This window comes from Callorhinchus milii, unplaced genomic scaffold, assembly GCF_018977255.1.
Source record: "Callorhinchus milii isolate IMCB2004 unplaced genomic scaffold, IMCB_Cmil_1.0 Scaffold20, whole genome shotgun sequence".
NCBI lineage: Eukaryota > Metazoa > Chordata > Chondrichthyes > Chimaeriformes > Callorhinchidae > Callorhinchus > Callorhinchus milii.
In genome coordinates, this window is record NW_024704761.1 from 9,858,539 (window position 1) to 9,875,296 (window position 16,758).

General features: G+C 46.0%; 1 protein-coding gene across 1 annotated transcript in view; it reads left to right on the top strand.

Annotated features, from left to right (window-relative positions):
• The first annotated feature begins 6,991 nt into the window (after nucleotides 1-6,991).
• The window catches only part of itgb4 (integrin, beta 4), a 46,762-nt gene continuing 36,995 nt past the window's right edge, over nucleotides 6,992-16,758 (top strand). The window contains 6 exon segments of the mRNA XM_007888477.2: nucleotides 6,992-7,307; nucleotides 12,315-12,390; nucleotides 13,483-13,565; nucleotides 14,553-14,648; nucleotides 15,761-15,965; nucleotides 16,255-16,351. Of these exon segments, the coding sequence (XP_007886668.2) occupies nucleotides 12,318-12,390; nucleotides 13,483-13,565; nucleotides 14,553-14,648; nucleotides 15,761-15,965; nucleotides 16,255-16,351 (554 nt within the window). The 5' untranslated portion in view covers nucleotides 6,992-7,307; nucleotides 12,315-12,317.

The following is a 16,758-nucleotide window of genomic DNA, read 5'->3' on the forward strand; positions in this document are numbered from 1 at the left end:
CCACGATATTGAAGCTGTAAGGCTACGATCAAATGTAATTTTTGGCCTCTGCTGAACACATTGGTATAAATCTCAGAACGATGGAAGCAACTGAAAAAATGACAGAAAGAACTTACCTCTCTCATCACAAGCAATCAGCTTGTCTCAGCTTGTAGAGTGGGAGCTAGGAATCCCACACAACAGTAAGGCCCATTGCTCTCAGAACTCCCAAGGGAAGACCAAATGCTGAGACCAAATGCATTGCCTCTTCTCCACTGAAAGTTGTCTCTTAGCAGCGAGTATACTGCAACAAATTTGTACATTAATTATGAATTGTGCAGAGTAACAGATTTATACAGTGATTGTGTAGAGTAAGATCTATGCAGGAATTTCATACAATATGACTTGTGCAGGTAGGATTCATTTATTACAGGTAATAGCAGTCAACCATTTTTGGAGTGCTAAAATGTGACGGTTGAGGTGTTTTGTGCCTCTAATCAGCCTTGTGAGACTCCGAACAGCACCTTCTGATGTGGCCCAGGGCGGTAGAGGGAGCAGCTGGATCATGTGTTTCCAAAACATCCTCTGGAGTGATTTTCCAGTTGTTTGTTATTCTACATGTTTACATAAAGCTGAAATAAAATATTTCATATTCATTATTTAAATTTTTTTAATGAGACATCTAACCACTAGTGACCTTAGGTTGTGATTCCCTTCAACGTGAAATGATTTACTATTATGTATCCTGTTGCCAGGTTCCCAGCTCCAGTTCAAACTTGCACCAAACTTATAAACACAAAACTTTAGAAACTGGATTGTAATTGATTAAAAGATTGAAAGAGCATTTTTATTTGAGATCATAACGTGTGCATTAACGGTCCACACGATGACCTGCCTTCATCCATCAGGCCATCGTGTGGACCGTTAATGCACACGTTTTGTATCGAGGTCTGACGTTAGCTGGGGTAGCTCTCTGGGGCTCTACAATTGGTCTCAATGGCCCTAGTATAGGGAGGAAAAAAGGATGGTGGAAGGTGAACCAGCTAGACCTTGGTCTTCTTTCCCCTTTCAAACCCTGAAATGCGATGCTGTGCAAAAGCGCTGTCAGTGTTTAACATGAGGGTAGCAAGAAAACTTTGCTGCAGTTAGCAAACTCCAAGTTAGAGACCTTTGTACGTGGAGAGTAGAACAAAGGAGAGATACAGTTAATGATATTGGATAGAAAGACGCTGGGAACAGCAGGCAGGCAAAAGGGTGACCAAGGAGGAAAAGGACACACACAACTCAGCAAATTAGACACTGGAAACCCGAGAATTATTCACGTCAAGAAATGGTCATGATTTGGAGTATTTTCCTTCATTTTCCTTTTCTATTTATTTTCAGATACAAAATGGTTTCACAATCTCTGAACCAAGGCACAGAATGCTAAGTACAATTAAAAATAAACCATGCTTATCTGAATCTAATATTTAGTATCCTGTCCAACCTAAAATAGTAGACATTTATAATAAATAATAATCGTTGCATTTGATATATCACTTCATCTATGACCTTGAATGTGACCCTACACAGAGGCTCTGCAGTGCTACTGAGAAATGGTTCGTAACTGGCAACTGCAGTCAAAGGGATGTTAGAGAAAGCAAAACTCGTGGATCCTGGAATTCCTGCAATAAAACTGCACATAGGCTATGAAGCCCTTTAGTAGACAAACAGAAATCCATTGTTAGGGAAATAGATGATGGAATGCATCAGGAAATATTGACTGGTCCAATATCCAGGCATTACATGCTGACTATCCAGAGGTTTAGCATCCGCACGCCAGCCTTTGGCAGTGTCGGCCACCCTTGTATTTGAGGGCGAGCTTCATCCTTGTTTCATTTATTTCTATTCCAGAAACAATAGTAATCTTTTAACAGCACTGGCTGCACAGCTAACCGGTAATTTTGTCTTGAATTCCTGGACATCTCGTGTTGGACAACCATACATCCGCTATTCCGTTCCTATGAGCACCCTTGCTAGGACTCTCAAACACTGCAAAAAATGCAGGGGTGAAGGAAACAGCTGAAGGAAATTCTATCAGGACAACATGCAAATACATGAAACCAAGGCACATCTGGCCAAAAGTTCTTTGTACTGGGCACTCCAACATCATATTAAATGAATCCTTCCCAGTACATGTTGTGGGCTGAAATGATGAGTTCTTACCAGTCTTTGCTATAACCTATTTTAAAGATTTGAGGAAATTCTGCATTGAAACTTAATAAATCACTTTAATTTAGCTACAAACATCAAAATCGCTCAAGCAATTGCTATCAAGTGTATTGACTGTATTTGTAGGCAAACATGCTAGCCAATTTACACCAGCGAAGTATGTAACATCAATTGTGGAATATTATTATTATTGTTGGAGTATTGTGTCCAATTATGGGCACCACACTATAGGAAGGACATCAAGGCCTTGGAGAGGGTCCAGAGGAAATTTACCAGAATGGTATTTGGGATGAGGGACTTTAGTTATGTGGAGAGACTAGTGAAACTGTGAATGTTCTCCTTAGAGAAAGTTAAGGTGAGATTTAATAGAGGTGTTCAAAATTATGAGGGGTTTTTGATACAGTAGATATGGAGAAACCGTTTCCATTGGTAGGTGGGTCGGTAACCAGAGGACATGGATTTAAGATAATTGGCAAAAGAACCAGAGGGGAGATGAGGAGAGTTGCTTTGGTCTGGAATGCAATGCCTGAAGGGAATTCGAAACAGATTCAACAACAACTTGTATTTATATTGCACCCTTTACACCAGACAGTGTCTCGGAGCGCTTAACAGTGTCAAAGCCCAATTCCAAGCCATGTCAAAGAGGAAGGTCTTCAAGCACAACCTGAAATTAGGGAGGGGGGTGTGAGGCCAAGGGATTGAGGGAGAGAGTTCCACAGCTTCGAGGCATATTGGCTGAAAGCACTGCCACTGATGGTGGGGTGGGTGGCCCTGGGGACAAGGACACCGGAGCCAGTAACAACAACTTTCAATAATAACTTTCAAAAGGGAATTGGATAGGTACTTGAAAAGGAAAAATTTGCAAGAAAATGGGGAAAAAGCGGGGTAGTGAGACTGATTGGAGAACTCTTCCAAAGTGCGGGCGCAAGCACAATGGGCTGAATAGCCTCCTGTGCTGTAATATTCTATGATTCTATGATATTGCTGTTTGTGAATGGTTGGTAGAGAGAGTTCCAGATTTCCACTACGCTTTGTGTGAAAAAGGCATAGGGTTTCAAAGCCACTGATTCAAAGGCACAGGGGAAGACTGTACCACGGTGATGTCAAATGAGTTACCAAAGTATTGAAGAGAAATACGGAAGAGTGTAATCTTTTTTTTGGTCAGCTGGGTTGTCTGACACATGCAGAAACACCCATCATTATGCTTAAGAATATCCAAACCAAGCTGAGATTTCCATTTACCCCTCTATACATGGAAATCCCAGAGATTTGGAATGAAATGCACACTCTCTCCATGGAGGGACACATCCTGCTTACCTAATTCCAGAAAGTATTGGGCGCAGGTTGGCAAGACTTGTAATACTTGTAAGAAAGATAGAAGCCCATGGTATAAAAGGGACAGTGGCAGCATGGATCCAGAACTGGATGGGAGACAGAAAGCAGAGAGTTGTGGTGAACGGCTGCTTTTCTGACTGGAGGGAAGTGTACAGTGGCGTCCCCAAGGGATCGGTATTAGGACCACTGCTCTTCTTAATATACATAAATGATCTGGACTTGGATATAGTAAGTACCATTTCCAAGTTTGCGGACAACACAAAATTACTTAGGGTAGTAAACAGTGAGAAGGATAGTAGCCAACTGCAGGAAGACATAGACAGAATGGTAAAATGGGCGACACATGGCAGATGAGTTTCAATGTGGAGAAATGCGAGACAATGCATTTTGATAGAAAGAATGAGGGGAGGCAATATAGGCGGTAATACAATCTTAGGGGGGTGAAAGAACAGAGAGACCTGGGGGGGCAGGTAAGTGAATCCTTGAAGGTGACAGGACAGGGAGATAAAGCTGTAAAAAGGGTATATGGGATACTAGGCTTTATAAATAGGGGCATAGAGTACAAGAGTCAGGAGGTTATGATTAACCGATATAAAACACTGGTTAGGCCTCAGTTAGAATACTGCGCCCAGTTCTGGGCACCACACTATAGGAAGGATGTTAAGGCATTGGAAAGGGTACAGAGGAGATTTACGAGGATGGTACCAGGAATGAGGGACCGTGATGATGAGGAAAGGCTGGAGAGGTGAGGATTATTCTCATTGGAGCAGAGAAGGTTACAAGGAGACCTAATAAAGCTCTTTAAAATCATGAGGGGGTTTGATTTGGTTAGAAAGGGAAAAATTGTTCCCACTGGTGGATGTGTCCATGACTCAAGGTCACAGATTCAAAATAGTCTCTGAAAGAAGCAGAGAGGAGGTGAGAATTTTTTTTTCATGCAGCGAGTTATTCGAATCTGGAAGGCATTGCCTGAAAGGGCGGTCGAGGCCGATTCGATAACTACTTTTAAAAACGTGGTGGACGGGTATTTGAGGAGGACGGGTTTGCAGAGTTATGGGGAAAGGGCTGGGGAGTGGGATTGACATTAATTGCTCTATTCAAAGAGTCGACATAGACTCGATGGGCCGAATGGCCTCTTTTTGTGCTGTACGATTCTATGATTCTATGATTCTATAAGAGCGAAACAAACACAAAATCACTCATGGTGCATCTCCTATGGTGATTATTAACCATCCATCGGGCCATGAAGCAAAGATTCGGTTAACCATTATCCTGTTTCCATTGTAAATTTGCCCCTATGCACTTACCTGTACAGTATTTCAGGATTAGTTTACATTATTTAACTACATGGTAAATGCAGAATCCAACGAAATACTTAAAACTCCATCTACGAGGATGAATTCCCAAAAGGAGCAGCTTCACAAACAAACAAATCAACAGATTCACTAACTTCAGGGCTTGAGTGGAGCAGAAGAGCCTCACAGTTTTTGCATTGAGTTGTTTAGCCGCTGAGTGGCTTGGGGAACAGTTTCCTGGGTTAATCAGTTCCAATAAGTTTTGCTGTTGCATGATGTGGGAGGTGGAGTTGGGGGGAGCAGTCTATTACGTGAGTTGCGTAATGACTGTGATGGTGGGTTGTTTATTTGCTTTCATCGCTATGGGAGCTGGCACATTACCGAACTGTGGCAGTTCTGCTCTACCACTGCGCCCGTTGTGTTAGTATTGACTTGACGCTGTGCTATTTGGTTTGAATTGCAGTGATCATAATCCTTGCATTTGATACAGCGCCTCATCGCATGGTCGAGACATCTCAAATCGCTTGGCAGGACATAACTGTAAAGTGGATTGAGGGTAGACTTTGTACTGTACAACTTCTAAATAAGTGTGTGTGTGTGTGTGTGGGGGGGGGGGGGGGGGGTAGAGGGGGATGTATTAAATTCCACACTGAGTGGCTGTGTTGCTTCCCCTAAAAGGAGGTTGTGTGACGAGGGTTATTGAGTGTTGTAGTTGCATTTTTTTTTGAGGGTCTTAATGGTTTATTGACTGGCGTTGCACACGCACAGCCCAGCCTTCCCCTTCCCAGCCCTGCCATGCCCAGCCCTGCCATGCCCAGACCTGCCATGCCCAGCCTTGCCCTGCCCAGCCCTGAGCTGCCCTGCCCAGCCCTGTCCTGCACAGCCCTGAGCTGCCCTGCCCTTAGCTGCCCTGCCCTGCCCAGCCCTGAGCTGCCCTGCCCAGCCCTGTCCTGCACAGCCCTGAGCTGCCCTGCCCTGCCCTTAGCTGCCCTGCCCTGCCCAGCCCTGAGCTGCCCTGTCCAGACCTGCCCAGCCCTGAGCTGCCTGCCCAGCCCTGAGCTGCCCTGCCCAGCCCTGAGCTGCCCTGCCCAGCCCTGAGCTGCCCTGCCCAGCCCTGAGCTGCCCTGCCCAGCCCTGAGCTGCCCTGTCCACACCTGCCCTGTCCTGCCCAGCCCAGCCTTGAGCTGCCCTGCCAGCCCTGCCCTGAGCTGCCCAGCCCTGCCCTGCCCAGCCCTGCCCTGCCAGCCCTGCCCTGCCCTGCCCTGCCCAGCCATGCCAGCCCTGCCAGCCCTGCCCTGAGCTGCCAGCCCTGCCCTGCCAGCCCTGCCCTGCCCTGCCCAGCCCTGAGCTGCCCTGTCCAGACCTGCCCAGCCCTGAGCTGCCTGCCCAGCCCTGAGCTGCCCTGTCCACACCTGCCCTGTCCAGCCCTGCCCTGCCCTGCCAGCCCTGCCCTGAGCTGCCCTGCCCAGCCCTGCCCTGTCCTGCCCAGCCCTGAGCTGCCCTGTCCAGACCTGCCCTGTCCTGCCCAGCCCAGCCCTGCCCTGCCCTGCCAGCCCTGCCCTGCCGTGCCCTGCCAGCCCAGCCCTGCCCTGCCAGCCCTGCCCTGCCCTGCCCTGCCAGCCCTGCCCTGCCCTGCCAGCCCTGCCCTGCCGTGCCCTGCCAGCCCAGCCCAGCCCTGCCCTGCCCTGCCAGCCCTGCCCTGCCCTGCCCTGCCCTGCCAGCCCTGCCCTGCCCTGCCCTGCCAGCCCTGCCCTGCCCTGCCAGCCCTGCCAGCCCTGCCCTGCCCTGCCCTGCCCTGCCAGCCCTGCCCTGCCCTGCCCTGCCAGCCCTGCCCTGCCCTGCCCTGCCAGCCCTGCCCTGCCCAGCCCTGCCCTGCCCAGCCCTGCACTGCCAGCCCTGCCCTGCCCTGCCAGCCCTGCCCTGCCCAGCCCTGCCAGCCCTGCCAGCCCTGCCCTGAGCTGCCCTGCCCAGCCATGCCAGCCCTGCCCTGAGCTGCCAGCCCTGCCCTGCCCAGCCCTGCCAGCCCTGCCCTGCCAGCCCTGCCCTGCCCTGCCCTGCCAGCCCTGCCAGCCAGCCCTGCCTGCCCTGCCCAGCCTTGCCCTGCCAGCCCTGCCCTGCCAGCCCTGCCTGCCCTGCCCAGCCCTGCCCTGCCCTGCCCTGCCAGCCCTGCCCTGCCCTGCCCTGCCCTGAGCTGAGAGAGGGCGGCGCGGTCGTGTCAGTACAGGTATAAGGGAGGAATGCGAGAATTACTCACAGTGACTAACACCTGAACAGCTAAAGCTTCATCAGCCCCAGAGCTCAGCCACTCCAACTCTGCTCAGCCATCCGCTCAGCACCTACACGGGAGACAGAAGAGGGAAAGAAAGGAAGAAAAAAAAGAAAGAAAGAGAGAAAAAAAGAAAGAAAGAAAGAAAGAGGGAGAGAGGGAGAGAGGGAGAGAGCAGTTGCTGTTTGGTCCGGAGGAGGAACCGAAGTTTGGGAGAAAAGGTAAGTCAGGTTCACCCCCACTGGGAACTGCGAGTCTGAGCCGAGTGTCGTCAAACTTGGCTCTGGGAAATAGGTCATATTCGAGAGGAAATGGAGTGGATCAGAAGGGAATCTGACTCTCTGATAACTGGAGGGTTGAGGGCTGAGGGTTGAGGGTTGAGGGCTGAGGGTTGAGGGCTGAGGGTTGAGGGTTGAGGGCTGAGGGCTGAGGGCTGAGGGCTGAGGGTTGAGGGCTGAGGGCTGAGGGTTGAGGGCTGAGGGCTGAGGGTTGAGGGTTGAGGGCTGAGGGTTGAGGGCTGAGGGTTGAGGGTTGAGGGCTGAGGGTTGAGGGTTGAGGGCTGAGGGCTGAGGGTTGAGGGCTGAGGGTTGTGTTTAAAAGATTCTGAGTGTCATTTGCAATGAGACACAGACTTGGACTTTGCTTTGGTTAGAAACTCTCCTCTTAGGCATTGGTGCGTATCCTCAACCCCACTGTGGGGTGTGTGTGGGGAGGGGGTGTGTGTGGGGAGGGGGTGTGTGGGGGGGAGGGGGTGTATGTGTGGGGAGGGGGTGTGTGTGGGGTATGTGTGTGTGTGTGTGGGGAGGGGGTGTGTGGGGAGGGGGTGTGTGTGTGGGGAGGGGGTGTGTGTGGGGTATGTGTGTGTGTGGGGAGGGGGTGTGTGGGGAGGGGGTGTGTGTGGGGTATGTGTGTGTGTGGGGAGGGGTGTGTGTGGGGTATGTGTGTGTGTGGGGAGGGGGTGTGTGGGGAGGGGGTGTGTGTGTGGGGAGGGGGTGTGTGTGGGGTATGTGTGTGTGTGTGTGTGGGGAGGGGGTGTGTGTGTGGGGAGGGGGTGTGTGTGTGTGGGGAGGGGGTGTGTGTGGGGAGGGGGGTGTGTGTGGGGAGGGTGGTGTGTGTGGGGAGGGTGGTGTGTGTGGGGAGGGTGGTGTGTGTGGGGAGGGTGGTGTGTGTGGGGAGGGGGTGTGTGTGGGGAGGGTGTGTGTGGGGAGGGGGTGTGTGGGGTATGTGTGTGTGTGTGTGGGGAGGGGGTGTGTGTGGGGAGGGGGTGTGTGTGGGGGGTGTGTGGGGGGGGAGAGGGTGTGTGTATGTGTGGGGAGGGTGTGTGTGTGTGGGGGGGGGAGGGGGTGTGTGTATGTGTGGGGATGGTGTGTGTGTGTGTGTGGGGAGGGGGCGTGTGTGTGGGGAGGGGGTGTGTGTGGGGAGGGGGTGTGTGGGGGGAGGGGGTGTGTGTGTGGGGAGGGGTTGTGTGTGTGCGGAGGGTGTGTGTGGGGGAGGGGGTGTGTGGGAGGGGGTGTGTGGGGAGGGGTGTGTGTGTGGGGAGGGGGTGTGTGTGGGGAGGGGGTGTGTGTGGGGAGGGGGTGTGTGTGGGGAGGGGTGTTGGAGGGGGTGTGTGTGTGGGGAGGGGTGGTGGAGGGGTTGTGTGTGTGGGGAGGGGTGTTGGAGGGGTTGTGTGTGTGGGGAGGGGGTGTGTGTGTGGGGAAGGGGTGTGTGTGTGTGGGGAGGGGGTGTGTGTGTGGGGAGGGGGTGTGTGTGTGGGGAGGGGGTGTGTGTGTGGGGAGGGGGTGTGTGTGGGGAGGGGGTGTGTGTGGGGAGGGGGTGTATGTGTGTGTTTTTTTTGGTCATAACTAAAGCGGTCTGTGTGGAGGGTAAGTAAGTTAAGTGCGTGTTCTTGTATGTAGATCAGGTATTTCGAGGTAGTTTTGCATTCACAGCAGCTTTGAGAATGAGGGGTCGTTGTTGGCTGTTGACCTGTTGTGTTCAGAGGGGTTTCCTGAGGCTGACAAACACTTACAGCAGTTTGTTCTAAACTTTTCATGTTGTGTGATATATATTTTTTTCTCTCTCTCTTTCTTTTGACAGTCGTGATTATTGACCTTGAGCTTTCTTTTTTCTTCAAATGCTTTTTTTTTTTGCAGCTTTCAAACGCGGGCAGCCGGTGCGAGGGAGGAAATATCTTCTGAAATTGTATTGCGCGCCAAGTTATTCCAAGCCAAAGTTTTGCAATAACTTCTGTCTGGAGACTTAAGCATTTCAGGCAGACGTTGTCTGCAGTTAAACCGTTCCTATTCCTCGGCCGCTAAAGCACAGGACAACGATCCTTTCCCCCTACCCAACCCCCAACCTCCCCCCACCCAAAAATCTAACATTTTCAACAACTTCAGTCCAAACACTTAATAATTATTCAGCAACTGGAGGTTTGGGTCTCTCTCCCTCTCTCTGTTGCATCTCAATTCGGAAGATTTTTTTAAAGCGCTGAAAAGGTTAAGACTTTCTTCGCAAGAAAACAAAGGACTTTTGATCTCCATTATTCTTAACCCCTTACATAAGCCTCTCAGAAAGCTTGTGCAGAATGTCATAGTGCTGTAGGGCTCCTCACTCAAGGTGTAACTGGATAGGTTTTCAAATCCAATTCCTCGAGAATCTCGAATCAGGGTTTACAGATTTGAAACTTGGGCCAGTGAATAGGATTAATACTGTAATATTCCTTGTAATTGATGTAACGTTTTCTCACGTCCAAACTTCTCAAGGCACTTCACAGAGTTTGCAATGAAGTGTAAAGACTCAGTGAACGCAGCAGCCAATTTTCACACAGCAAAGTCCCACAAGCAGCCATGAAGTGAATGCCCAATAGTTTTATCGGGGATTGTTGGTAAGAACATGAGGAGAATAATAACAATAATCCTTGCATTTGAAATAGTGCTTAATCACATCTTCCAGACGTCTCAAAGCGCTTCACAGAATATACTGTAAAGCGAATTGACTGTATTTTGTGGACAAAACAAGAAACTCTTCTCTTTTGCAATAGGAGCACGGAATCTTTAAAGTCTACACATATAATCCGTCATTCACTTCATGGCTATTTGTGGGACATTGCTGTACGTAAATTGCCTGCCCCATTTGCCTACAAATATAGTCACTACACAGTAAAATCCTGTGAAGCACTTTGTGACGTCTCACTGACACAATAAGATATCATACATCAATTATTATTACCTGAACAGACCGGTGCGACCTCGGTTTAAAATCTCATTCATAGGAGGGTTTCCCCAGTCCTGCATTGAAGTGCCAGCGTAGACAAGGAGCATGTAGACTACTTTTCTAAGAGGACAGAATATTTGAAGGCTGAGTGAATGTTTTGCCCATCTCTTGCGGTAACAGCTGAGCACAATCTTGAAATAGTGATTGTTTTGGACCAGAATAAAGAGCTGAGAAATGTTTTTGTTGTGATAACATAGAAATTCTCATTCGCTCACTGATCAAACTGAATAGCAGGGGATATATCTACTTGAGCTGTTATTGGGTCTTTCCGTATTTCAACTGGGAACACGACAGCAATTAACAAACACCAACTTTGACAATGTTTTCGTTGTGATAACATAAAATTCTCATTCGCTCGCTGATCAGACTGAATAGCAGGGGATATATCTACTTGAGCTGTTATTGTCTTTCAATATTTCAACTGGAAACACGACAGCAATTAACAAGCACCAACTTTGACAAGGTCACGAGAGCTAATCTATGTTCTAGGAAAAACAGTTATATTCTAAGTATTTAGTAGATTAGATAGAAATCTGCCTCATAAAATCTGCCTCATGTAATAATAATTATTGTGAAAGGCTTTGAGACGTTTTACTGGATGCAAAATAGTCAGCCGTGCTGTGCTTTGGATGAGTTTTTAAACTGAGATCTTGTCTACCTAGGATATTAAAGATCTTGTGGCACTATTCGAAAATAAATGCAAGTTCATTCAGAGATTTTGGATATCTAGCCATTATTTGTATTCTGAGATCATTCTGTGTTCTGTGGTTTGAGACCTTCTAATGTTCTTTATGATGATGACTCATTCAAATTTATCAGTTCCAATCTTATTGCCTCATGTCAGATATGTTTAATTAAGTTAATAATCTTTGGATTTGATATGGTGTCTTATCACGTAGCTGAGACACCACAAAATGCTTCACAGGAATTGCTCTAAAGAGGAATTGCTTCCTCTTTTCGAATAATGCTATGAGATCTTTACTATCCTAGGTAGACGAGATCTCAATTTAAAAACTCTCATCCAAAACACAGCACATCTGACAATGCATTGCTCTACTTGCACTCCACTTGGACTGTAAGTTCAAAATAGTTCTAGTTGAGATGAATGATTAAAGATATATTACAACAACTTCCACTTATATAACGCCCTCCACGTAGGGTAGCATCTCAGAACCCTTAAATACATATTAAGTCTAGTGAACCTTGAACAGTTGGAATTATATTTCCAAGAATAAAATTAACTGTGTTTACTGCAGATGTTGATTAGATTAAGTATTGTGTATAACACAATACAGATCCCTGGCTGTTATGAATTCTATAGTGATGTTCAGTTTTGTACTCTAGAGATTCTTGACCTGCAAGAGGACAGGTTGGCACTGTCGATTGTTACACTGGCATTTTATCCCTGAGATAGGGATTCAAAAATCAGACAGGAACGGCTGAAAGTTTCTGCTTTCTACTGACTTCAAGGATCCTGCACGAATTTTGCTCCTGCAAAGCACCAGGGTTCAGAACACTGCAGAGAGATCGGCACTCCACGTTTATGTAATAGGGATTTTTTTGTTCAGTTTAAAGGCATACTTCCAGCCAGAAAAAGTTCAACTCCCTAAGAAATGTCATGGCTTGTGAATCTGAGAGGTAGATGAGTTGGTTAATGTTGAGAGGTAGATGAGTTGGTTAATGTTGAGAGGTAGATGAGTTGGTTAATGTTGAGAGGTAGATGAGTTGGTTAATGTTGAGAGGTAGATGAGTTGGTTAATGTTGAGAGGTAGATGAGTTGGTTAATGTTGAGAGGTAGATGAGTTGGTATGCATTGGTTTACAATAAACATCTTCGGAATTTCTATGTATAGGTGGGATGCATGGAACTCTGATGGGTTTCAATTCTCTGGGTGAGGGGCGCTATATGAATGCACGTTGTTGTGGTTAACCTCTAAGAATAACCTCAAGTTCCTTCATCTATTAAACCAGGAGATGGAACACGGGAGGATATGGTGTTCAGTGGTGATAGTTATCCTGTTGGGAGCTGTGTGCCGGGGACAGAGTGGTAAGATTCCTCATCTTTCTATCTATTTGTTCGGTGGTCGTTAATCTTTTTAACACCTAACAGAGAAAATAGCTCACTATTTAACATAGACAGGGACTAAATTTATGCTTGCCAAGTTGGCGCCCCCTCTCCTCCACTCATCTGGAACCCCCCTAACTCAGGTGCAAACACTTATCTGTTCAGTGCCTTGGGATGTCCTCCTGACATGAAAGACGCTATATAAATGTAATGGAGTCTGCAAAACAAGAACAGAGATAGGTAATGCAATTCAAATTATTTTTCATTTTCCTCCCTGTATCGGATTATATTTCTCAATCTGTACCCGAATGTATCATGGAATCATAGAATGATACAGCACAGAAGGGTCATTCGGCCCATCGTGCCTGTGCCGGTTCTTTGAAAAGAGCTTCAAAATCAATCCTACTCCCCAGCTCTCTCCCTCATAGCCCTGCAACTTGTCCTCCCCAAATAATTATCTATTTCTCTCTTAAAAGTTGTTATGAAATCGGCTTCCACCACCCTTTTATGGAAAGCATTCCAGATCCGAGCAACTCGCTGTGTGAAAACATTTCGCCTCACCTCCCCTCTGTTTCTTTTTAACAACTATTTTAAATCGGTGTCCTCGGGTTCCCGACCCACCCGCCAGTGGAAATAGTTTCTCCTTGTTCACCCTATTGAATCCCCTCTGAAAACTTCTATTAAGTCTCCTCTTAACCTTCTCTGCTCCAAGCAGAATAATCCTAGCTTCTCTAGCCTCTCCTGATAACTGAATGTATTTCTTGATTTGTATCTGGTTTTGCTCCCTATTCTATGTCTGATTGTGCAGTACTTCCTACTCTCTATCTTAGTCAAAACAAATTACATTTTGCTCCCTATTCTATGTCTGATTGTGCAGTACTTCCTACACTCTATCTTAGTCAAAACAAATTACATTTGTGTAGCGCCTTTCACATTGGGAGGAAGTCCCAAGGCGCTGAACAGTTGAGGATTTGCACCATAGTCATTCCTCTTCTGTGTCTGTTTGGATTTCCTGTTTTGTGTTGGTTGGTTTTGTGTTTTCCTAATTTCACACTATTTTCTTTTCATATTTAGTCAATCGTTGCTGGACGAGTCGAGCTAAGAATTGTACTGCATGTATCCAAATAGCCAAGGAATGTTCCTACTGTGCAGATGAGGTAAGTTATATACAAACAAAATATATAGATTTGTATAGAGACTTTCACGTCGGGAGGAACATCCCAAGGCGCTGGGAAATTACATACAAACTATAGCCAGATACCCTTAGGAATAAAGCCATAATACAAGGACCATGTGACACATGTTCCACAGGTAATGGCTGTGCTCTCACATCATTACAACATACAGCTTCTAAAATGACATACCTCACAAGCTCAACTCACTTCAAGGCTTACAAAAATTGCAACTTTCTCATATTACAGGATAAAATCATAACACCCCTTATGGATTATTTATTATTGAGACATAATACAGGACACCACCAATATTAAAAATCATAGGAGAGAAGATGAGATAAATCAAAAAATAGAGTTAGAAAATGGCAAGACACGATTTTAAAAGCATCTAGGAGGAAAAGAAGACTGGGAAAGGTGAGGAGATCTGCGGTCTTGAGGTAGTGCGTATTTATATGTAGGCGAACGTGGCAGGCCATTTAGAAGTGAAGGACCAATTTTATTTGGGGATTGTTGGCCAGGATACTGGAAGAATATCCCTTCTCTTTTAGAATAGTACTTTTAGAATGGATCTTCAAACAGGCAGTCGGGACGTCAGATTAAGTTTATATGCAGAGGACATCACCTCGAACAATGCAACATTGGAGTGTCAGCCTAGAATAATGTGAGTTCAAGTCCCGTTAGATTAGTTAGAGTTTTTAGATAAATTTTAATTTCAACACAATGATGAGCAAGAACAAATAGGACTGCACATGTGTAGTTTAAGTGAAGCATAAGAGAAAAGTTCAGAAGAGCACCTGATTAAAATAAAGCTGAAGGGCTCAAAGTATTATACATGGTCTATATCTTTCATGGTGAGTAAACTGTCACAACAGTGCCAATTAATTCAGATATTAATTCTGATATTCCCAAGAACATTGTCATTTGCCTTAGGAGGTGTTGAGTAATTAGTATTCTCTTCTCTTTGTACAGAAATTTCCTTCCTTCAGATGTGATCTTGAGAAAAACCTGGAAGATCAAAACTGTAAAAAGATTGTCCAAATGCACAGTTCGATTAACATAGTGAAGGTACAGTATATCCTCAAAAGAGCCCAGAGATCAGTGCTACTTGAAAAAATCTGCAGCATACCCTCTTCACTGGAAACATAATATAAGGGGGCTAAGTTCTTAACACCCTTCATGAGAAGATGTCTTACCACCATAACCTATTAAGATGTTGCCATACTATCAAGGCTTATTTTCCCAAAGAGGAAACCTCATTATAAGTATCCTTCTTGGAGAATTAAACATATTAACAATAGTCCTCTCCTCCCCCTTCCATTCTCTTTTCTCCCCTTTCTCCTGAAAGCAGTAACATAATGTAATAATAATAATAATAATAATCCTTGCATTTGATATAGCGCTTTTCACATCGGGAGGACGTCCCAAAGCGCTTCACAGAACACACTGTAAAGTGAATTGACTGTATATTTGTGGGTGAACGCGGCAGCCAATTGCGCACAGCAATGTCCTACAAACAGTCGTAGATTAAAAATGACCAATTTTATTATTGTTTTTGGTTTTGGAGGGATTATTATTAGGCTCTGTGTGGAGTAAGGAATCCTGCCCAAGGTTTCTCCCTGCCTGGAATTGAACTCAGGTCTCTCGCTTGCAAAGCGAGTGCTCTAACCACTGAGCTACAGGACTCCATGTACACAATTTTGTGGATGAGAGCAGTGTTCTCTTGTATTTCATCCAAGGACTAGCCAATTTTCATGGGTAAGCCTGGATGCTGGTTACAGAATTGTCATCACAAGAAGGCATTAAGTGTTCTTCACCCAACACTGAAGCCAATTATAGCCCTACCTCCAACACCCTGCATTCAGTTGATTCACACAGTCGAGGAACTGAACCTAGGACCTATCTGATCTGTATGGTTCATGACCACATTAAATGGTGCATTCACCCACTGAGCAATCGAGAAGAGTAGAAATATATTTAATGTCAATCGACATTCTCTGGTTAGTAGTGGTTTTGTACTCTGTGTGAAAAAAAAATTCTTATTAAATTTCAATTCTTAAAGTATTCATCGAGGCGTTTTCACAATCCAAATGAACTTCTGAGAAGGTGAACTTCTCTCAATTACTTCAGCTCCTGATATACAACTGGGTAATAAACCTTTTTGTCTTTTCATTCCTCAGGAAACGGGTATTAACATCAACTTGAATGAAACCCAGATCTCGCCACAGGAGGTCATTGTAAATCTGCGGGCAGGCGATGAGAAGACATTGAACATGATGGTCTTCCACCCAAAGAGAGCTCCTTTAGATTTATATTTTCTTATGGACTTCTCCAACTCTATGAGTGATGACTTGGATAACTTGAAAAAACTGGGCAATAAACTGGGTAAGAGCAGACTGTGCTGAATGTTGTTTACAAGCCAAATCCTGTGGAATAGGGTTATTAGTTGAGGTCCGTTATGCACTATGGACTTGTATCCATTGTTGATACAGTTGAAGATGATTTTATTTGTAACACTTAGCAAAAATCAGGTCGAGGAGACTCTCCCTCATTTTTATCCAGACTTGATTCAAACTCAGGTGCCCCAGTGAAAAGTCATCATCCAGATTCAATTTGATTCAGCAACGTAATTGAGCTCTCTCTGATTTTGCTCGCTTCTCTCAATCTTTTGCAGCTGACGTTTTGTCCTTCATGTCCTCTAACTACCAGATTGGCTTTGGGAAATTTGTTGATAAAGTGACTGTTCCACAGACTGACATGAGACCCTCGAGGTAAGGATGGCTTTGGGAAATTTGTCGATAAAGTGACTGTTCCACAGACTGACATGAGACCCTCGGGCTAACCCTAATCCCAAGAGTGGTCATCAATCGCCGTTCAGAAGAAGCGAGATTTCCCCTTGTAAGCTGAGAATGTAAGCTCAGCTACAGCTGCTAAACAGCACATGATAATCTTTTTGTTTAAAAATGGGTGGTGGGGTGGCTTGCTATCGAGAGAACCCAAGTGAAATAGTGAACAGGATTCATTCAGGCCAGCTCTAACAGCAAGTCATTAAACTGGACTTGTGCAGTCTCTGGGACCAGTTCCTTTTTATACATTGAGTTATTTATTTATAAAGGGCAGATAGATTACCATGTAATAGGGTGTGGCTAGGAGAGGAATGAAACAGGCACATAATAAT